The 23,919-nt window shown below is 45.2% G+C and overlaps 1 protein-coding gene across 4 annotated transcripts in view; it reads left to right on the forward strand.

Annotated features, from left to right (window-relative positions):
* The window catches only part of LOC144507873 (ATP-binding cassette sub-family C member 9-like), a 214,064-nt gene that overhangs the window by 82,124 nt on the left and 108,021 nt on the right, over positions 1-23,919 (forward strand). For 3 of the 4 annotated variants that reach the window (XM_078235306.1, XM_078235308.1, XM_078235307.1), the window contains exons 14-18: positions 1,111-1,219; positions 9,357-9,467; positions 13,440-13,512; positions 16,476-16,581; positions 18,630-18,668. In XM_078235306.1, coding sequence (XP_078091432.1) covers positions 1,111-1,219; positions 9,357-9,467; positions 13,440-13,512; positions 16,476-16,581; positions 18,630-18,668 — 438 coding nt within the window. The remainder of the gene's footprint in view (positions 1-1,110; positions 1,220-9,356; positions 9,468-13,439; positions 13,513-16,475; positions 16,582-18,629; positions 18,669-23,919) is intronic. The other variant, XM_078235309.1, reaches the window with a different exon arrangement.

Raw genomic sequence — 23,919 nt, forward strand, 5'->3', positions numbered from 1 at the left:
GAATGGTAAGTTCTGGAAGTTTGCGACTCACAGCGTGTCTCTTCCCCTGTGCTTGCTGGCCAAATACGCATGAACTTACTATGACTTTAACTTCACTTTCCAAGATGATTTGGCCCAGGTTGTGCTCCTGAAGATCAGTTCTCAATTCACCTTCAGCTTCTGCTGTCCTAGGCCAGGTGAAAAGTTTACATTTATTTATTATTAGTGCCGCAAGTAGGCTTACATTAACACTGCAATGAAGTTACTGTGAAAATCCCCTCGTCGCCACACCTGTTCGGGTTACACTGAGGGAGAATTTAGCATGGCCAATGTACCCTAACCAGCACGTCTTCGGGACTGTGGGAGGAAATTGGAGGAAACGCATGGAGACACAGGGAGAAACTGCAGACTCCGAACAGACAGTGACCCAAACCGAGAATCGAACCCGGGATCCTGGCGCTGTGAGGCAGCAGTGCTGACCACTGTGCCACCGTGCCGCCCTGCTTGCCGTGGTCGCCATTATTTAATCCCTTTTTATTCCTAAGAACAGCCTGCAGCAATCCTATTATCTCTCAACTATCTTTTCCACTGGGAATATAGCCTGTTTAGATGATTGCTCCTCATTATCCAAATCCAAGTAGTTGGAGTGGCAGCTGCCTGGCAGCCCAAACTGGGATTGTTGCCAATATTTATTTGCAAGACTGCTTGAGGCTTTAGACGGGACTTTCTGGGTTTGTTCTGTATAGCGGGTAGATGGGAGAATCTCTTCCCGACCTGGGGAAACTTTGCAGGGGTTGGTGGTAGGGTTCCCTGAAGGACATGGGCTGAAGTTTGTGCTGGGATTACTGGCCTGTGGATTTTCTGGGCCTCATGATCTCTGTGTTGGTGCAATGCCCGCCACGTCCGTGTTGGTGCAGTGCCCGCCATGTCCGTGTTGGTGCAGTGCCCGCCACGTCCGTGTTGGTGCAATGCCCGCCACGTCCGTGTTGGTGCAGTGCCGTCCACGGACTTTGTGCATTGGCTGCAGATCGGTGAGGTCTCTTTTGAAACCGATGTTAAGTCTGTGGGAATGATTCGCTGGCCTCCCTGGACGATGCTGAAACTATTTTGTTTTGTCTTATCTTCCACCAGCCAGCAGAAGTTGAAAGAGTTTCTGACAAGTGACGAGATTTCAGACGATGGATTTCGGGGTGACGAGGCCTCACTCAATGTCGAGACGTGCAAAAAACATTCGGGAGTTGTAAGTAATAAAACCATGCTCACATTGTGCCAAAGGATAGATTTCCCTGAAGCAAATGTCAAGAGATGCAGATAGACAATACTGATGTGTCCAATATTGATTTAACTGCATCACTTTAAAAGAAAAATTGCTGATTGTACAGAGCCAGATAAAACCAAGATGACATTGCATAAATAGCTTAACATTAAAGTCCTCTTTATCCTAGTTTAAAGGTCATGGGCATGTCTATAAAATGCAATAAAAGAGAATTGTTACAATCTCAGTGGAAGGGAGGCAGTGGTATTGTCACTGGACTCGTAATCCAGAGACCCAGGACAAGATTCAGGGACCCAAGTTCAAATCCCGCTACGGCAGATGGTGAAGTTTGAGTTCAGTAAAAGTCTAATAATGGCCACGATTGTCAGAAAATCCCATCTGATTCACAAATGTCCTTAAGGGAGCGAAACCTGCCGTCCTTACCCAATCTGGCCTACATTTGACTCCAGTCCCACAGCAATGTGGTTGATTCTCTGGAATGGAGGGTAGTTAGGGATGGGCAATGCTTGCTGACCCAGCCAGCGATGCTCACGTCCTGTAAAAGCTTTCATAAAAGATTGAACTTTTATTATAACAAATGAATAAAGAAAAACTATTGACTAATTACTATTTCCTTTCTGCTGATACCTTGTACTTTAAACTACAGAGGGGAACCTCCCCTGCTATACTAATCATACACCACATTCCCCATGGATTGCATTCCCTATAGCAAACAGGCCAGAGTTTCTCCCAGCGTCCAATGGGTTCCTGTATCTCCCAGTGGTAAATTTGAGTGACCATCTACAGGCTCTTGCCAGAGATGGCAGCGAGTTCTTTAAACCCACCAACAGCAGTAAAGTCTATTGTAATGATTCTTCTTCCCTCGGCCATGTCAGGATGAATTTCCAGAATCCTTAGATGGCTGTACGATGTATCTCTTTGCCTCGCGACCACCTCCGTTCCACATCTGGTGTGGTAGCTCACTTCAGAACTACCCTTCATTTACCTAAAATTCCGAGGTACAGTCCCAAAATATAAAGCTCAACTTCAACAATTTCAAACACAGCTTCTCAAAGTTAATCATAGATCTCTACCCACTGATTAATTATCAGAAGGCCCTCTATTTCCTGTTGAGTCCTGCTACAGTGTTAACAGTCCATGAAATATTGAGCTAATGCTGAAAATGACCATGAAGCCATGAACTCAGCTTTCATTAAACTTGAAATAGTAAGGTCACCCAATTGTTAATCACTTGACTTATCAACAATCTGGCACGCTCTTTGACAACCAGTTTTGGATGTTGCATTTCATTGTTAGGTAATGTCCTACTGGTGTATGATTTTATTACAAACTTATTTCCTATTTATTATTTGGAAACATGGAAGCCCATGGAATTGGAAGCAACCTTTTGATGTGGGTAAGGAATTGGTTAGCTGGTAGGAGACTGAAGTAGGTACTTATATTGGTGGGGTTGAACCAATGGTATCCCCTTGGGATTTTACAGGAGCTTCAGATTTTCAGTATATTTATAAATTACTTAGATGAAGGAATGGAGTATCTTATGTCCAAGTTTGCTGTCACAGTGATAGCAGGAAGTTATATAGGTGAGAACAGGAAGTTATATATGTGGGAGCAGGAAGTTGTATAGGTTGGAGGAGGAAATTGTATAGGTGAGAACAGGAAGTTGTAAAGGGACACTGAGAGATTAAGTGAATGGGCAAAACAGTGGTAGATGGATTTCAATGTGACAAGTAGGAGGTGATCCACTGGTTGAGAGGTTGTTTTCCCCTCATGAGAGAGTCTAAGACCAGAGGGCATAATCTCAGAGTAAGGGGTTGCCCATTTTAGAAGAGATGAGGAGGAATGTCTTCTCTCAGAGGGTAGTGAATCTGTGGAATTCTTTACCACAGAGGGCTGTAGAGGCTGGGTTGTTGAGTATGTTCGAGGCTGAGATGGGCAGATTTTTAATCAGTCAGGAAATCAAGTTTATGGGGATAAGGCAGAAAAGGATTATCATCCCAGATCAGTCATGATCTCGTTGAATGGTGGAGCAGACTCAAGGGGCCAAATGGCCTGCTTTTGCTCTTATGTCTTATGGTCTTGCATCTAAAAAAGTTCACAGTATTTCCAAATGTTGAGAAATGAGGAAATGTGAAGGAACAGAGAGATTTAAGGGCTTATGTTCGGAAGGGGAACAAAGAACAATACAGCACAGGAACAGGCCCTTCGACCCTCCAAGCCCGTGCCGCTCCCTGGTCCAAACTAGACCATTCTTTTGTATCCCTCCATTCCCACTCTGTTCATGTGGCTATCTAGATAAGTCTTAAACATTCCCAGTGTGTCTGCCTCCACCACCTTGCACATTCCAAGCCCCCACCACCCTCAGTGTAAAATACGTCCTTCTGATATCCGTGTTAAACCTCCCCCCCACCCCCCCCCTCACCTTGAACCTATGACCCCTCGTGAACGTCACCACCGACCTGGGAAAAAGCTTCCCACCGTTCACCCTATCTATGCCTTTCATAATTTTATACACCTCTATTAGGTCACCCCTCATCCTCCGTCTTTCCAGTGAGAACAACCCCAGTTTACCCAATCTCTCCTCATAACTAAGCCCTTCCATACCAGGCAACATCCTGGTAAACCTCCTCTGCTCTCTCTCTAAAGCCTCCACGTCCTTCCGGTAGTGTGGCGACCAGAACTGGGCGCAGTATTCCAAATGTGGCCGAACCAATGTTCTATACAACGGCAACATCAGATCCCAACTTTTATACTCTATGCCCCATCCTATAAAGGCAAGCATGCCATGTGCCTCATTCACTACCTTCTCCACCTGTGACGTCACCTTCAAGGATCTGTGGATTTGCACACCCAGGTCCCTCTGCGTATCTACACCCTTTATGGTTCTGCCATTTATCGTATAGCTCCCCCCTACGTTAGTTCTACCAAAATGCATCACTTCGCATTTATCTGGATTGAACTCCATCTGCCATTTCTTTGCCCAAATTTCCAGCCTATCTATATCCTTCTGTAGCCTCTGACAATGTTCCTCACTATCTGCAAGTCCAGCCATTTTCGTGTCGTTCGCAAACTTACTGATCACCCCAGTTACACCTTCTTCCAGATCGTTTATATAAATCACAAACAGCAGAGGTCCCAATACAGAGCCCTGCGGAACACCACTAGGGAGATGGTGGTGTTGTGGTATTGTTACTGGGCTAGTAATCCAGAAACCCAGGGTAATGATCTGGAGACTGGGGGTGAATCCCACCACAGTCGATGGTGAAATCTGAATTCATAAAAATCTGGAATTAAGACCATGAAACCATTGTTAATTGGAGTAAAAACCCATCTGGTTCACAAATGTCCTTCAGGGAGGGAAATCCGTCATCCTTACCTCCTCTGGCCTACGTGTGACTCCAGACTCTCAGCAATGTGGTTGACTCTTAAATGCCCCAACAAACCACTCAGTTCAAGGGGAATTAAGGATGGCAATACACATGCTGGCCCAGCCAGCGATGTTCACATCTCCTGAACGAATAAAAAGAGAGAAAACTGACAGGTACAAAAAGAAGTTAAAGAAGGAACTGGTCGCCTTCATCTTCAGGGGCCTGGAATTTGATGGGGAAGGGGGAGTTATGTTACAGCTGTCGAGATTTCGGGTTAGGGCCCATCTGGAGTACTGAATTCAGAACTGGGCACTGCACCTCGAAGAACGCATTGACCCTGATCTTGTTGGTAATATCAATTCGCAGTCTTTACTTCACTGAAACGGACAATTTCTGAAGTCTTACCCTGCACAAAATAAGGAGAACCAGAATTTGCTGTCAGATTTTCTACATAGAACATAGAACATAGAACAGTACAGCACAGAACAGGCCCTTCGGCCCACGATGTTGTGCCGAGCTTTATCTGAAACCAAGATCAAGCTATCCCACTCCCTATCATCCTGGTGCGCTCCATGTGCCTATCCAATAACCGCTTAAATGTTCCTAAAGTGTCTGACTCCACTATCACTGCAGGCAGTCCATTCCACACCCCAACCACTCTCTGCGTAAAGAACCTACCTCTGATATCCTTCCTATATCTCCCACCACGAACCCTATTGTTATGCCCCCTTGTAATAGCTCCATCCACCCGAGGAAATAGTCTTTGAACATTCACTCTATCTATCCCCTTCATCATTTTATAAACCTCTATTAAGTCTCCCCTCAGCCTCCTCCGCTCCAGAGAGAACAGCCCTAGCTCCCTCAACCTTTCCTCATAAGACCTACCCTCCAAACCAGGCAGCATCCTGGTAAATCTCCTCTGCACTCTTTCCAGCGCTTCCACATCCTTCTTGTTTAAAATTTCTGGGCCTTGCTTGGCCTGGATCCAGTTACCACCAGATTGCACTGGTTTTTAACGGGACATTGTCAATTTTTAGTTAAAATGGGGACCTGTTTGCCCCTTACCTCTCCCGTAACATGCACATTTAATAACAGTGGTGGGTGGGCAAGATTAGAATTGTGGCAAAAGTCAGTACCACAACATGGAGTGAAGGCTGCAAAATTCACAATATTCCAAATTAACTGCATTGCAGCTTTGTTAATTGTTGGTTGGTCGGTCGTACAGAATGTGATTAATGTTAAAAAAAGAGACGTGTTGTTGCAGCTTTTTGTCTTGCACTCATTAGGACAGATGCAAGAAAATCAAATTTCAAACAGATCAACAACTCATACTGCACAAGAAAAGGGTGTTGGCAAGTCAGTTCTGAATGGTCAGTGCGTTGTCATGGAGAATGTACCCAGGAACTATTTCCCCCACCCTTTCATTTAATTCAGAAAGGTCGGGCTCACAATGCATGTGAGAAGTTACATATATCCATGTGTGGGTACCTGTTGTCTCCTGCAAAAGGAACTTTGCACCTTTGTTTGGATTAAGCAAAAGCTGACGGGACAACGGGTCCCTAATGAATATGCCATGGCAACACCGCAGCCAATCAAAGTCGACTTGCCAACCAATCAACATCCTTTTCTCATGCAGTAAAATTGTAGCTCTCTTTGAAATTTGACATTCCTGCATTTGTCCTGACGACTGCTTTGATAGCATGTCACATTTTGCAGCGATAGCTTGTTATTTGTGTGCACGGTGGCACAGCGCTTAGCACTGCTGCCTGACAGCGTCAGGGACCTGGGTTCAATTCCTGCCTTGGGTCACTGTGCGGAGTTTGCACATTCCGCCCATGTCTGCTTGATTTTCTCCGGGTGCTCCGGTTTCCTTCCACAGTCCAAAGATGTGCGGGTTAGGTGGATTGGCCAGGTTAAATTGTCCCTTTGATCAATCGCTGGGACAAGGGGGTAAGGATAAACAGGTCATTTTGGGATGGCAGGATGTAACTAGCACAGTGCCACAAAGATCAATGCTTAGGCCTCAGCCATTTACAATTGATGGCAATGACTTTGATGTGCGAACCAAGTGTAATATATCTAATTTTGCTGGTGATTTGAAGCTATCAAACTGTGGAGTTTGCACGTTCTCCCCGTGTCTGCGTGGGTTTCCACCGGGTGCTCCGGTTTCCTCCCTCATGCGCAGGTTAGGTTGATTGGCCATGCTAAATTAACCCCTAGTGTCCCAGAATGTGTATGTTAGAGGGATTGGCAGGGTAAATATGTGGGGTCTTGGTGATAGGGCCTGGGTGGGATTATTGGCAGCGCAGACTTGATGGGCTGAATGGCCTCCTTATACACTGTAGGGGTTCTATGGTTCTGTTCTAGTGTGAGGAAACGGGATCAATCGAATTGCTTGACAGAGATATGGCATGGATTTGATGGGCTGAGTGGCCTCCCTTTGTACTGTATTGGCCTTATGACTCATGGAATGGTGGAGCAGACCCAACAGGCCATATGATGTATTGCTGCCTTTATTTCTTCTCTGCTTCATCAGACGAGAGGACCACATGAGTTGAAATCACCAAAGGTGAAAAGTGTTTTGGTGCAGAGCTGAGGGAAGAGAGAGGGTGTCTTAGCGAGAAATTCTGCACAGGCAAAGTGGCAGAGAACACAGATGTTAAAAGCGAGAAGAAACGGGTGGAACTGGTTGACGTTTCCAAAGGAAAAGTAAATACCCAAGAATAAGATGAATATGCGGTTTAGTGATAGCAGCCATGGAATCACCTTTGGGTTTGATCAGAGTGATGGAAGGTATATGGTGCAAGAGGGCGTCAGTAAGGACTGAGGCCTTGTCATCTTAAACCAAGTTTCCATCAATGCCGTGATGTTAATGCAATCAAGCACCACTGAGTCATGGAAGATGAGGCTTCTTCACAAGGATGTTTTGGACAGAGATGCGGACAAGGGGGTGATGAGTGATCAGTTAGCAGAGTCCATGCATTCCATAGTGGGAGAGGGAACCTGCAATAGATGTGCTGGGCAGGGAGGATGGCAAGAGATGGGGGGGTAGGGGAAAGTGCTGTTAGGTTGTTACATGTATGGAGGCCTTTGAGAGAGGCACAGAGGGAGGTTGTGGTCTTATACAAGAGGGAATCAAGCTTGCTGAACCAAAAGGTTAGGAAGGTATAGGAATAGGGGTGTTGGGGGTGGGGTGGGCGTGTTTATAGGGTTTGGTACCCGAGAGGAGAGAAATTCACACAACTGGGTAACAGGAAGTGGAGGAGATTGAAGAGAAAAGCCCCAGAAGAATAAATAAAAGAGATGGGAATTATGGGAATAGGGCCTGGGTGGGATTGTGGTTGGTACAGACTCAATGGGCCGAATGGCCGCCTTCTGTAGGGATTTTATCTATGGATGGAATTTTCCATTTTTTTCTGTAAGTGCTAGCTCAGGTGAGAAAAGCAGTGTGCAGTTCACTGGCCTTTCTCGCCATGTTGTTCAGCACTTGGAAGAATAAAACATCTCCAGGTGTGACCCATGCCGCCATGCTGGTGTGGCAGCGATGGAGAAAATTGGCAGTGTCAGGATTCCTCCTTGCCGTCCCCTTATGTACACGCGGACCCATCCCCATAGAGTGCACCAGAGAGGGCACCCCAGCACTGCTCCTTGGCACTGCTTCTGGCATTTCAAGGGTGCCTTTCTAAGGGGCAATGCCAGGGCATGTCCATCTCGCCCCGAGGGATGTACTTACCTGTGTACCCCTCGTGGATTCCCTTCACCTGGTTTCCGTTTTTGAAAACCAGTTGTAAACCTTGCTGATATCCCAGTGTGTGTGTGTGAGGGATTGGAGCGGGGGGGGGAACAATATGGTTGGAAAGCCCTATAATTATGGAGGGAATTTTCCCGTCCAGCCTGCCACGGGAATTGTAGCGGGTGAGGGGGGGGAATTTTCCAGTTTTGAGGTGAGCGCGGCCAGAAAATCCCACCCTATATGTTCATCTATCTAAATGAGGTTTCCGTCATTCCTGGGGAAAGGAACCTCATTACATCAACGGCAGAGGAATGGGGATAATCACACAAGGAGATCTCACTGACAAGATTTTTATTTTTTGACTAGTGGGATTTTGCACCCGTGGCAAAGGCGGGCATGAAATCCTGGCCAATCCGTTTGAAATGGGAGCCAAAATGTTGACACGAATGGGCACAGGGGAAGTCGGGTCACGTTGGCATGGCAAAGTTTAGTTGTAAAGGATGGCACAGTGGTTAGCGCTGCTGCCTCTCAGTGCCAGGGACCCGGGTTTGATTCCCGGCTTTGGTCACTGTCTGTGTGGAGTTTGCACGTTCTCTCCGTGTCTGCGCGGGTTTCCTCCGGGTGCTCTGGTTTCCTCCCACTGTCCAAAGATGTGGAGGTCAGGCGGATTGACCACGCTAAATTGCCCCCTTGTGTGAGGGGGACTTGCAGGGTAAATATGTGGGGTTACGGGGGTAGGGCCTGGGTGGGATTGTTGTCGGTACAGACTCGATGGGCCAAATGGCCTCCTTCTGCACTGGAGGGATTCTATGATTCTCCTATGATAAATGGAGAGCAGGAAGGGAACAATACGCAAGAACTCTGTGTTAGTCAGTCCCCAGGAAAGGAACAATACGCAAGAATTCAGTGTTAGTCAGTCCCCAAGTCAAAGACATGAATTAAATTTGCTTGGGTTTATATAATTGTAACAAAATGTGTTTGTTTTTGCTTTACAATTCAGCACACTAAGGCCTTCAACAGGAGGCAGCCCCTGAAGGATCAGCTGGAAGGCTTTGACCAGCCACTGAGGAGGTTCATTCGGTCCAGCGAGACAGAAGATGTGACAGTCAAGGTCAATAACTTGTAATTGTTTCCGACTGTACAGCTGTGGTTCTCATGCGACTAATCACTGTCTTTCTGTGCGTATGGGAACAAAAGGGAAAGAGCTGTCCCCACACATGACTTGGGAGCAGAAATGAGGTGGAACTGGCCTTTCCCACAGTCAGCGCAGAAGTCAGATTGTGGAAGAGGATTCATTTCCTGCTTTTAATCACTTCAATAAAATTATAATTCAAACAAAGAATAATATCCCATTGGATGTTAACCGGCAATTACTTTAAAAAGCTTTTTCTGTATCAAGATGATATGCAATCTTCCCCAGATCAAATGACCATGTGGAAGCTCTGATTTTCCATTTACAGTCCTGAATAGCTACGCCATCCACCCTTACCCCACACTGCTGTCTATGTCGGGCAAACTATTTGTCATCACTAGAGATATCAATTACACTTAAATTGAATGAAACATGCCTGCTTTTTTGTCGTCATTCACATGCACACACACACAAGGAAATGCATCCACACACATACACAAACATGTGCACACAGAAACATGCACACAAACACACGCGCACACATAAACATGCATACAACTGCACATACACACACACAGAAACATGCACACAAGCACACACACAGAAACGTATACACTTGCAAAAACATACAAGCACACATACACACACACAAAAACATGCACACACACACAAACATATACACATGCAAAAACACACAAGCATACACATACAGAAATGTATACACATACATAAACTTACAAGCACACACGGGGCAGCACGGTGGAACAGTGGTTAGCGCTGCTGCCTCACTGTCTGTGAGGAGTCTGCACATTTACTCCGTGTCTGTGTGGGTTTCCTTCGGGTGCTCCAGTTTCCTCCCACAGTCCGAAAGACGTGCTGGTTAGGTGCATTGGCCATGCTAAATTCTCCCTCTGTTTACCCGAACAGGCACCAGAATGTGGCGACGAGGGGATTTTCACAGTAACTTCATTGCAGTGTTAATGTAAGCCTACTTGTGACACTAATAAATTAACTTTAAACTTAAACACATGCATACAGAAGCAAGCACACACGTATACAGAAACTTATACCCCCACAGTAAAATATACCCACAAGCATTCTCACACACTTACACACAAACATATATGCGCACAATCACACAAATACATGCACACAATTTCCACTCAATGTTTTTTGATCGTATCTTGGAATGGGATGACCACTAACCTTTATCCATCCCAAGATGCCAGGGAGTAATTATAAAACATCAGTGTCACCCTGACTCAGCTCTCTTAACTCAGGCCAAAAACCAAGACTTGTACCTGGGATTTCTGTAGTCATATAAAGTATATTTTCTGCTATGTAAATTATTTATCTGAAACTAGCCTCGGTGACATTGGGCCTCAAAGTTCACTGTCAATCCCTAAGGTGCTAAACAAACAGTGCAGAAGGGGGCCATTCGGCCCATCGAGTCTGCACTGACAACAACAATCCCACCCAGGCCCTATTCCTGTAACCCCACATATTTACCCTGCTAATCCCTTGACACCAGGGTCAATTTAGCATGGCCAATCAACCTAACCCACACATCTTGGACTGTGGGAGGGAAACCGGAGCACCTGGATGAAACCCACGCAGACACAGGGAGAATGTACAGACTCCACACAGACAGTGACCTGAGGCTAGAATTGAACCCGGGTCCCTGGCACTGTGAGGCAGCAATGCTAACCCCCGTGCCGCCCCTAAACAATAAATACATTTAAGGAAGATGGAAAGCATGGGGAAGATCTAAATGTTTCAAATGTTTGAAGATGTGCAGCTTAGATGGATTGGCCATGCTAAATTGCCCCTTATGTTCAAAGAAGTGCAGGTTAGGGGGAATTATCAGGGTAAACATGTGGGGTTAAGGGGGTAGTGCCAGTCAGAGAATTGGTGCAGACTCAATGGGCCAAATGAGCCTTCTGCACTGTAGGGATTCTATGAAAAGGTGCAAAAACAACATTTGAGAAGAATTAACAGGAAATTCCAATACCTTTAATATGTACGTAATTCGTAAAAAAGTAATCAGAGGAAGAATAGGGCTGATCAGAAATGATAAAGGAGTTCTTAGAGAGGCAGAGGGCATGGCTGACACACTAAGTGAAATACTCTGCATCTCTCTTCACTACCAGCCTAGCAGTAAAGAGGAGATAGTAGTGAAACTGGATAGAATGATCATGGGTAAAAAGAAGATACCTAAAGCATTTGTAGTCTTCAAAATAGAAACATCCCTCAGTCCTGATGGAATGCACCCCAGGTTCGAAGCTTTGGTCATGATTCTCCAACTCTGCTGGAATAAATGAGAGTGGTGTGAGTGGAATGGAGGATCATTAATATTATACCAGTGTTCAAAAAAGCCTAATAACTCCGAGACAGTTAGGTTAACATGAAGGTGGGAAGACTGTTAGAGGCAATTATCCAGATCAAAATTAATTGTCACTCAGAATAATATCGGCTCTTGCGAACATATGAATAAGGGGCAGGAGTAGGCCATTTGGCTCCTCCAGCCTGCTCCACCATTTAATAAGATCATAGAATCCCTACAGAGCAGAAGCAGGCCATTCGGCCCATTGAGTTTGCATCAACTCTCCAATGGAGAGAGCATCCCACCCAGATCATAACCCTGTAACCCCACCTATTTACCCCACTCAACCCCGTAACCTACACATACTGGGACACCAAGGGGCAGTTTAGCGTTGCCAATCGACCTTGGCTGATCTGATACTAACTTCAAATCTGCATCCCCCCAACCCTGCTAACCAATTCTTGCTTACCAAGAATACATCCATCTTTGCCTTAAAATTCTCTTATTTGAGGAAGAGAGTTCACAACCCTTTGAGAGGAAAAGAATTACACTTCATCTCTGTTTTCAATGGGAGACCCCTTATTTTTAAAGATTCTCCCACAAGAGGAAACACCGTCTCCATTTCCACCCTCACGATCTTGTATGTTTCAATCAAGTTGCCTCTTATTCTTCTAAACTGTCCAACCTTTCCTAAGGTGACTCGCCTATTCCAGGCATGAGTCTGGTAAACCTTCTCTGAACTATTTCCAACGTATTTACACCCTTCCTTAAATAAACTGACCGATACTGTACAGATGTGGGGTGGGATTTTCCAGTCGCACTCGCCCCATGTGCCGAATGGCCTCCTGTACTGTAGGATTCTACGATAGTAGGAACCCCACCATTTTTGATATCTATTAATGGGCTGTACTGTGTATTCATAGAATCCCTTCAGTGCAGAAGGAGGCCATTTGGCCCATTGAGTCTGCACTGACAACACTCCCACCCAAGCCCTATCCCTGTAACCCCAGATATTTACCCCACTAATCTCTGTAACCTACACATCCCGGGACACTAAGGGGTAATTTAGCATGGCCAATCAATCTAACCCACACATCTTTGGACTGTGGGAGGAAACCGGAGCACCTGGAGGAAACGCAATGTGCAAACTCCACTCAGACTGGGACCTAAACCGGGAATTGAACAGAGGTCCCTGGAGCTGTGAGACAGCAGTGCTAACCACTGTGCCACCACATGGCAGCACAATTTCAAAGCAGAAACTAAAGTCAGAAATGGAGTAAAAAAGAATGAGGATAGGAGCAGACTTGAGGGGAAGATAGACAGACTGGGTAAGTGGAACTGATCCACTTCAGATCAGCCATGATCTTATTGAATGGCGCGGCAGGCTCGAGGGGCTAGATGGCCTACTCCTGCTCCTATTTCTTATGTTCTTATGAAATGGGCAGGTGTATGGGAGATGACATTTAACAATAGTGTGAAGTGCTCAGAAGAACATTTCGGTTAGAAGAATTAGAACAGGCAATACAATGTCAAAGTTAGGAAATAAATGGAAAACGTACCTTAAAAATAGCTTGCTGCTTTTTGTATATATGGAATGCTTTCTCAACTTAAATATTTTCAAATCGCAGGTTACTGATGGCTCCTTCTCTTGGGGCAGTGGCATGGAAACTCTTTCTAACATCAGCATCAGGGTTCCAACAGGTAAACTATTCCGACTCCTATTGATTAGGAAGAATCCTGTCATATGATTTGTGCAATGAACAGTCTTTTCCTGAAAGGACACTGGAGAGAACATGCAGACTCTGCACAGATGGTGACCCAAGCTGGGAATCGAACCCAAGTCCCTGGCGCTGTGAGGCAGAAGTGCTAACTGCTGTGTGCCACCATGCTGCCCATACGTCAACATTGAGTTATGAGTTATCTCAACGCTAATTGGAGTCATTAAACACCCGCTGTTGTGCATTCCTCAATTTGTGCATGTGTCATATCTCTGAGAACTAAGCATAAATTTCTTATACTGCAGAATCTGGAAAGGTCAAACCTTTTAAGTTGATCACTGCAAAAAGCTTACATTTAGATAGCATCTTTTGCATAGTAAAATAATCCCTGACTTCACAGGGGCTGTACCAAACGATGTTCGACACCAAACCACATGAAGGAGACATGAGAGCGCTTATTCAAAGAGGTAGATCTTAAGGAACATTTTAAAGGAGGAAGGAGCAGTGAGGAGGATTTGTGATTGTGCCGATACAAAAGATGGCACAATATGCTCCTCTTCATAATCTGCGAATGTTTTATTAAAACATGATCATCTGTGGTAACTGCATAATGAGTATTAATGTGGTTGCCTGATTTTCAAATGGAAAGTGTTTAATGTGCTTATCCCATCATTGTAAAGTGTCTGATAAAAGTCAGGCATTTTGAGTTATTCATACCTCAGCCTTATTTCCATGGGAACCAGTGACAACACCACTCAATTTTTACCATTTCCTGCTTCCTCCGTTCACTTTGTCTAACCTTTGGTAACTTCCCACTTGTATGTGCAATTCATCTTTCGTATTGGCATAATCACAAATCCTCCTCGCTGCTCCTTTCTCCTTTAAAATGTTCCTTAAGATCTACCTCTTTGAATAAGCACCTGTGCTCTCATATCTCCTTCATGTGGTTTGGTGTTGAACATCAGGTGCAAGCCCTGTAGGATTCTACGATAGTAGGAACCCCACCATTTTTGATATATGTTGTATACAAGGGATTGCTTTACTCTGCAAAAGACGTGATCTAAATGTAAGCTTTTGCAGTGATCGACCTAGAAGGTTTGACCTTCCCAGATTCTGAAGTGTAAGAAGTTAATGCTTAGTCCTCAAAGATATGAGACATGCACAAATTGAGAAATGTGCGACAGTGGGTGTTTAATGACTCCAATTAGCGTTGAGATAACTCATGACTCAACGTTGACATATGGGCAGCATGGTGGCACAGTGTTAGCATTGCTGCTTCAATGATTTACCTCAACGTTGCAGATTATCATAAATCAACAATTCCATTATCACTGTAGGAGTTGAAGAAGGTGGGGTCAAACAAAGGAGACCTGGTGAAGTACAGATAAGAAGGACCTTTAAGAGCGGGACAGCACGTGGGCTGGAGCGAGAGATATTGCAATGGAACAGGACTAAAGGGGGAGAATTGCTGCCCACTGTCCCATATGGGACCAGAGGAATTAAGTCTTAAATTAAGGAATTAAGGGTGGCATGGTGGCACATTGGGTAGCACTACAGTCTCACTGGTTTGATTCCTGGCTTGGGTCTATGCAGAGTCTGCACGTTCTCCCCGTGTCTGTGTGGGTTTCCTCCGGGTGCTTCAGTTTATTTCCACAGTCCAAAAGATGTGCTGGTTAGTTCTCCCTAAGTTCTCCCTCAGTGTACCCCGAACAGGTGCCGGAATGTGGCGACTCGGGGATTTTCACAGTAACTTCAGTATAGTGTTGGAGTTTAAGCCTGCTTGTGTCACTAATAAATAAACTAAAACGTTCCAGATCTAAACTGGTGCAAAGCTTATTTGGATAAGGAAACCACATCTACTGAAATACTGAATTAGAGAATGGAATTCTTAAACGTTTGGTGTTTGTTTTCCCCATTTTATGAGCCTCTCACATTAGTGGTTTAAGAGTAAGTGAAACGATAATATTTTAGCAATTTCTTGAACTGCGAATAAAATAGGCTTGCGTGTAGAAAAGGATGTGATCAAATGGAACAAAAGAAGGAAAGTAAATAGATTTATAACATCAAGCATTTGTTTATAACTCCCAAGTGGCAATAAAACCCAACCATTGCTTTCCCACAGTATCTCAGATTGGCTTCTTTCAACCTCGGTTGAGGCAAACCCATTGGACATTTTCTGCATTACAGCTGATGTTGGCTAAATGGAATTTTATTTTATTTTATTATTGTCACATGTATTAGCACACAGTGAAAAGTATTGCGTGCTATACAGACAAAGCATACCATTCATAGAGAAGGAAACGAGAGAGTGCAGAATGTAGTGTTACAATCATAGCTAGGGTGTAGAGAAAGATCAACTTAATGCAAGGTAGGTCCACTCAAAAGTCTGACAGCAGCAGGGAAGAAGCTGCTCTTGAGTTGGTTGGTATGTGGCCTCAGACTTTTGTATCTTTTTTCCGATGGTAGAATCTCGGCCTTTTGGCTAAGTTCAAGTGTAGTACGGATAGGATGCTGCACTTGGTTGAGGTCATTAGGTTACATTGAAGCTTCATATGTTTCATATGAAGCAATTTTTAAAAGCGGCATCTCGGCCTTTTGGCTAAGATGCAAATGAGCTCAAGTCTTGGAGGAGGTGTTGCTTTGCTCCTCCAAACAGTTTGGCTCATGTAGATCAGGCCCAGGACAGGGTGATTTGGTCGCTTGCCCTGTCTTACCAGCCTGGATCTGAAATGTCTCAACTTGTTGAGACTTTGAATTGGATTTGATTTGATTGAATTGGAAAAGTATTAAAAAAAGGTGGAAGAGAGAATGTCTGGGGTGCGTGAGGTCCTTAATTATGCTGGCTGTTTTGCCGAGGTAGCGGGAAGGAATTTCTGAAAATGCTTCTGAACAAATTGTTTTAATACAGAACTGATGAAAGATTCTTCGATGGCTATTTATTTCCAGGCCAGCTGACAATGATTGTTGGGCAGGTGGGGTGTGGAAAATCTTCGCTTCTCCTTGCTACCCTTGGAGAGATGCTGAAAGTTTCCGGGAAGGTTTACTGGAGCAAGTAAGTAAAATAACTATGTTTAGCAACAATAAAAAAGATTGCCTCATTTTGCTTGCTTGCAGTGAAATGTAGATAAACAGCCCTCAACATGTGCCATAATCTGCATTTCTTGGATTCTGGCCTCTTTTTTGTCATCCCCATTTTTGTCTGTGCCACCAGTTTCTTGGGATGTGGGCATCGCTCACAAGGGCAGGATTTATTGCCCATCCTTAATTGCCATTGAGAAGGTGGTGGCGAGCTATCTTCTTGAACTGCTGCAGTCCACATAATGTAGGTACACCCACAGTGCTGTTAGGGAGGGGATTCCAGGATTTTGACCCAGCGACAGTGAAGGAAGCTGGTGGATGGGGTGCCGATCAAGTAGGCTGCTTTGTCTTATTGTCAAACTTCAAGGCAAGTGTACGGTATTCCATCACACTCTTGACTTGTGCCTTGTAGTTGGTGAACAGGTTTTGGGGAATTACGTGGCAATAACTCACTGTAAATTCCAAACCTCTGAACGCACTGGTAGCCAGAGTATTTAGATGGCTTATCCAGTTAATTTTCTGGTCCATGGTAATCCCCTGGAAGTTGATAGTGGGGGATCCAGCAATGGTGATGCCATTGAATAGAAGATGGCGAGATTCTCTTGTGCTGGAGATTGTCATTGCCTGACACTTATGTCAAACAATTGTTACTTCCTATTCACCAGCCCAAGTCTGAATGTTGTCTAGGACTTTTTGAATGCACGTACAGCTTTCCTCAGTATCTGAGGTGTCACAAATGAACATTGTTCAAATCATCAGCAACATCCCTGCTGTGATTCTATGTTGGATGGGAGGTCGTTGCTGAAGAGGTTGTGTCTAGGTGTTACCCTGAGCGATGTTCAGGGACTGATTTATCTCCAACAATGAGAACCATTTTCCTTTGTTCTCGGTATGCCTACCAGTGGAGAGTTTTCCCCCTAATTCCCAATGACTTCAATTCTGTGAGGGCTCAATCATTGGCAGTTGTGACTTTGCTTAGAGATTTTTGAAGTGCGTTGTAATATTTTTTTCCCACATAACCTACCCCCATAACCTTTCACCCCATGCTCATCAAGAATCTATCTATCTCTGCCTTAAAGTATTCAAAAACTCTGCTTTCACAGCCTTTTGAGGAAGAGAGTTCCAGAGACTTACATATGTCTAGGAGAACTGATTTCACTACCTCTCTCATTTGAACTAAATATCTTGTACGGAGACACTAATTGTGATCACATGCTACCACTGACACAAACATCTTGCCTCAGTAATACGTTTGGTTTGCCAGCAGACACTACCCTCAGTAATAGTTTGTCATTATGCTGAGTGAGCGGTGTTATTACTTAGGTAGGGGGATTGTTGAATTATCACCTAAGGGTCACAGAGAATCAATAGTGTCTAGGCGGCACGCTGGTACAGTGGTTAGCACTGTTGCCTCACAGTGCCAGGTATCCGGGTTCAATTCCGGCCTCGGGTGACTGTCTTGTGCGGAGTTTGCACGTTCTCCCCATTTCTGCATGGAATTCCTCCAGTTTACTCCCACGGCTGAAAGATGTGCAGGTTAGGCTGATTGGCCATGGTAAATTGTCCCTTAGTATCAGGGGGATTAGCAGGATAAATATGTGAAGTTGTGGGGATAGGGCCTGGATGGGATTGTGGCCAGTGTAGACTCGATGGGCCGAATGGCCTCCTTTTGCACTTTAGGGATTCTATGATTCTATGAATAATTGGTGCTAGTTGGTGATGTTGCACGTCTGTAACTTATTGCATGTTGTACAGTAAGCTTTTGGAAGCTGGATGTTTGCTTATTTCTGCCTCAGTTATATCACTTGTGTCCTTAACATCCACAGAGGAAAACTGCATCATTAACCCTGTTAATTTATTTGAAGTACAGGAAATTGCTGCAGAATCAAGGATTTAAATCAGTAAATGAACAATCTTCTGAGTTTAAATATCAGGACCAGCAATGGCCAATCACTTGGTTGTTGTGTTTTGCAATGTTTACGAATGTGATGGTTCTGTTTTTGTTTTTGGTACAAATTATAGAAAACCGATAAATGAGATGAACCAGGACATAACATTAAGGTATTTTGAGCTATTTTATATTAATTTGCTGCTTCGGTAATTGAATCTTCTGATGTGACATTAAAGCAAAGTACTGCGGGTGTCGGAATCTGAAACAAGAACAGAAAATGTTGGAGGATTTCAGCAGGTCTGACAGCTTCTGTGGAGAGAGAATAGAGCCAATGTTTTGAGTCTGGATGACCCTTGGTCGGAGCTGTCAGAGCTCTCAGCTTCATCAGCTCTGACGAAGGGTCATCCAGACCAGAAACGTTGGCTCTATTCTCTCCCCACAGGTGCTGTCAGACCTGCTGAGTTTCTCCAGCATTTTCTGTTTTTGCTTCTGATGTTGCAGTGTGATTGATGGGTCCTGAGTTTCTCGTTGATTCACTTTGTTTGAACCACCTTACTTTGGAGGGTGAAATTTTCCGCTTAACTCAATATGCCTGAGCACTCTTTCTTTTTCTCTCCAAGCTTCTTCTGTTGCCTTCTTTTCAGATACAGCTCTATAAGAGCCTATCCCTTAACTGCTCATTCATCTTGCACAGGCCTTTGCTGCATATGCTTACCCAGTAAAATTGAAAGCCCCAATTGTACCCCAGCCTTTTGGGGAGCAGAGTTCTGCATTTCCACCACCATTTGTTTGATAAATTGCTTCCTGATTTTACTCTGACCTTTTAAGGTTTGGTTCCCCTTGTTCTTGATGCTCTCACCACAGGAGACACAAGGGCTAGAAGGAGGTCCATTCACTCCCTCATTCCTGCTCCTCCGTTCAATTAAATCCATTTCTGGTCAGTATTTTAACTCCATGGTCCTGTATTCCTTAAACTTGCCTGACAAAAATCTATCAATTGCAACGTCAAAGGTTTCATTGACTTAACCTAGAAATCTTAGTGTCTAAAGATCTGTAGGTTAGGTGGATTAGCCACGATAACTGCACAGGGTGATGTGGGGGGTGGGTGGGGGGCGGGGGATGGAGGAGATGCCTGGGGTGAGCCTGGGTACGATGATCTTTTGGAGAGTTGGTGCAAACTTGATGGGCCGAATGGTCGCCTTCTGCACGTTAGGGATTCTATGGTAATCGCAACAGCCCGTTGAAGAGGAGAGAAATCAGATTCCCATTAACCTTCTTGCGAAGGGGAATTTTCTGATATCACCCTTCAAATAACCCCTAGCACTAACTTTAAGGTTATGTCCCTTTTGTAGACTGAGTGGTCACATGGGAAGGCAATGAGGCATCTACAAAGGAAGTCACATGGCGGGAGTGTGGGAGTTATCCCCGGGAGCATGGGCAGAGCACAAGTGTTGAAATAGCTCCTGGGGCCAGTGGCTAGCTCTGCTGCCTCCCAGCGCCAGGGACCCAGGTTCAATTCCGGCCTCGGGTCACTGTCTGTGTGGAGTTTGCACATTCTCCCCGTGTCTGCGTGGGTTTCCTCCGGGTGCTCCGGTTTCCTCCCATACTCCAAAGATGTGCGGATTAAATTGACTGGCCATGTTAACTTGCCCCATAGTATCGGGGGATTAGCAGGGTAAATGTGTGGGGTTATGGGAATAGGTAGGATTATGGTTGGTGCAGACTTGATGGGCCGAATGGCCTTCTGTTCTATAGAGATTCTTTGAAGTCCTTGTTGTTAGTGATTCAGGGGATCCAAAACATTTACATGGTGTCAGAAGTTGGCAGAATGACACAAGGACTTTGCCACTTTGACCCACTCTTCCTTGATGAAAATATTGTGGATAGTTGGGAAAAGTTCCAGATGGAGGGATATATATAACTGCAGGACTGCACTCTCTGACAAGTCAGGAAAGGTACAGGTTTTTATCCTATTAAACCTGGCAGAGCCCCGAGACTGTCGCAAAATTTGAGTCCTTTGTTTTCCAGACAGAGGATGAAAAAGAAGACCCTGAGAAAATCCAGATAATGTTCAAGAACGTTTGTCATAGAAACCCTACAGTGCAGAGGGAGGCCATTCGGTCCATCGAGTCTGCACCAACAACAATCCCACCCAGGCCCTATCCCCTTAATCCCACATATTTACCCCACTAATCCCTCTAACCTACACATCCTGGGACACTAAGGGGCAATTTAGCATGGCCAATCCATTTAACCTGCACATCTTTGGACTGTGGGAGGAAACCGGAGCTCCCGGAGGAAACCCACACAGACACGGGGAGAATGTACAAACTCCACACAGACAGTCACCCGAGGCCGGAATTGAACCCGGATCCCTGGCACTGTGAGGTAGCGGTGCTAACCACTGTGCCGCCCCATTGATGACATCACAGAAAAGGGCGAGATCCGCACCACTTTCAACATCATCGGCAGTAACGCCAATGAAAACAATATTGAGGCTGGAGTGAAGGGTAATGTACTATCCAGTCAAAGGCTATGGGAAGTAGATCCATATGCAGCACCAGATCCCAGCACCTTGAAGTATCTTGTGGCTTATGGTGAGCAGACAATCCACACCAAAGGTGTAGCGACCCTTCACTGAACACAGGGAAATTACAAGTTCCGTATAGTTGGCCAGAACGTAAAGTCACTACCAGGTTTTTGGGACAGCTTTGCATTGGAGCTCATGCAACTTGGTGCAGAAGTGCATGCTCTACAACTCCAAGATCCAGAGATGACAACATATAGAGACCTCTTCAACTGTGACATTGTTGGTAAGCGACCAGTTGTATACCACACGATACGCCACCCTGCCACTGTTGAAACAGATTACCAGCCTCTCAGAACTATATTCAAGAAGCCTCTTCACTGTGTCTGCATGGCTGCAATACATGATGCTAAAGTTTCAATACTACAACCTTAGCATAATCTACAGACATGGTAAACATAGAAACTAGAAGCAAGAGTAGGCCATTCGGCCTTCGAGTCTGCTCTGCCATTCATCTTGATCATGGCTGATCATTGAATTCAATATCCTGATCCCCCCTTTCTCCCATATCCCTTGATCCGTTTAGCCCCAAGAGCTATATCTAATTTCTTCTTGAAATCAGACAAAGTTTTGGCCTCAACTACTTTCAGTGGTAGTGAATTCCACACATTCACCACCCTCTGGGTGAAGAAATTTCTCCTCACCTCAGTTCTAAAAGGTTTACCCCTTATCCTCAAACTATGACCCCCAGTTCTGAACTCCCGTACCATTGGGAACATTCTTTCTGAATCTACCCTGTCTCACCCTGTTAGAATTATACAAGTTTTGATGGGATCCCCTCTCACTCTTCTAAATCCAGTGACTATAATCCTAATGGACTTAATCTCGCTTCATATGACTGACTTGCCATCCCAGGAATCAGCCCGATAAACTTTTGCTGTACTCCCTCTATAGCAAGGACATCCTTCCTCAGGTAAGGACACCAAAATTGCACACAATACTCCAGGTGTGGCCTCACCAAAGCCTTATACAATTGCAGCAAAACATCCCTATCCCTACACTCAAATCCTCTCGCTATGAAGGCCAACATACCATTTGCCTTCTTTACTGCCTGCTGTACCTGCACGCTTTCAGCGACTGATGCACAAGGACTCCAAGGTCTTGTTGGGTATTCAACTCTCTCAATTTACACCCATTCAAGTAATAATCTGTCTTTCTATTCTACCAAAGTGGATAACCTCACATTTATCCACATTATACCGAATCTACCATGCAGATGCCCACACACTCAGCCTCTTCAAATCACGCTGAAGCATCTCTGCATCCTCCTCACAGCTCATTCCCCCACCCAACTTTGTATCAGCTACAAATTTGGAGATAATATATTCAGTTCCCTCTTCCAAATCATTAATATTTAATGTGAACAGCTGGAGTTCTAGCACAGATCTCTGCGGCACCCCACTAGTCATTGACTGTACTTGTAAGGAGGTATCGCTGTATGGAGCTGTACTTGGCTGATGCCCCCTCCAAAGCCTCCTTATGCGCTACAGACCAGGCAGATTGTGAGGAAGACATAGAAATTATGGCAATAGAGGTGTTGTCCTCTCGTGGACTTCAGGAACAGCCCTCCAGGCAGACGTCACGTGCAGGCAACTGCACAGCTACATCATGAGGGGTTGGCCAAAATCCTCAAAGGGGCAGCCCCTCATGATGACTGCACTTCCTTCACCATCAGAGATGAACTGACCGTACCGGATGGACTCGTTCTGCATGGCCAGTGATTCGTCATCTCTACTGCCCTCAGAGCTACCACGCACCCACAACTGCACCCTGGGTCGGAAGTAACCAGATACAGGGCCAAGGAATCACCGTACTGGACCTCCATGTACACAGACATGAAAAGGGAAATCTCCAGACACGCACCATGCAATACACACAAGCCACATCAAGCAAAGGAACTGTTGCATTGACAGGAGTTCCTGAACCTCCCCTCCAAGGTCATTCGCAGCAGCTGATATCTTCGGGTGGAATGGTAAACAACATTTAGTCTCAGTTGATTTATATTCTGGGTAGTCTGAACTTGACTATCTGCCAAAGATGATGAGTAACACAGTCATCATCAAGCTCAAGAGGCACTTTGCCACACACGGCATCCCACAGAGACTCGTGACAGACAAAGCTCAATTCATCTTCGCTGAATTTCACAACTTTGCACAGACATGGGACTTTGAGCATATCGTGTGCAGCCTCCTCTATATCCATCAAAGGGCCTGGCGAAACAGGCGGCATGCACAGTCGAACAACTTCTCGAGAAATGTGCGCGGGATCACACAGATTACTATGCTGCACTCCTCCATCTGTGAAATCTACCACGCCAAGGTCTGCCCTCATCAGCGCAATGACTTGTTTCAAAGTCAGACACCAGGTCAGGATTCTTATTGCTAAGGTTTTGCTGCAGCCCAAACTTGAAGCCAATGTGAATGAGGCTCTCATAGAATCCCTACAGTGCAGAAAGAGGCCATTCGGCCCATCGAGTCTGCACCGACCACAATCCCACCCAGGCCCTACCCCCATATCCCTACATATTTACCCACTAATCCCTCTAGCCTACGCATCTCAGGACACTAAGGGCAATTTTAGCATGGCCAATCAACCTAACCTGCACATCTTTGGACTGTGGGAGGAAACCGGAGCACCCGGAGGAAACCCACGCAGACACGAGCAGAATGTGCAAACTCCACACAGACAGTGACCCAAGCCGGGAATCGAACCCAGGTCCCTGGAGCTGTGAAGCAGCAGTGCTAACCACTGTGCTACCGTGCCACCCCTGCGATGCTGATTGAAAAGCCAAAATGCACAATGAGCGAGATGCCCATGGACTCAGTCCTCTAACA

The sequence above is a fragment of the Mustelus asterias genome, chromosome 19 (genome assembly GCF_964213995.1).
Source record: "Mustelus asterias chromosome 19, sMusAst1.hap1.1, whole genome shotgun sequence".
Lineage (NCBI taxonomy): Eukaryota > Metazoa > Chordata > Chondrichthyes > Carcharhiniformes > Triakidae > Mustelus > Mustelus asterias.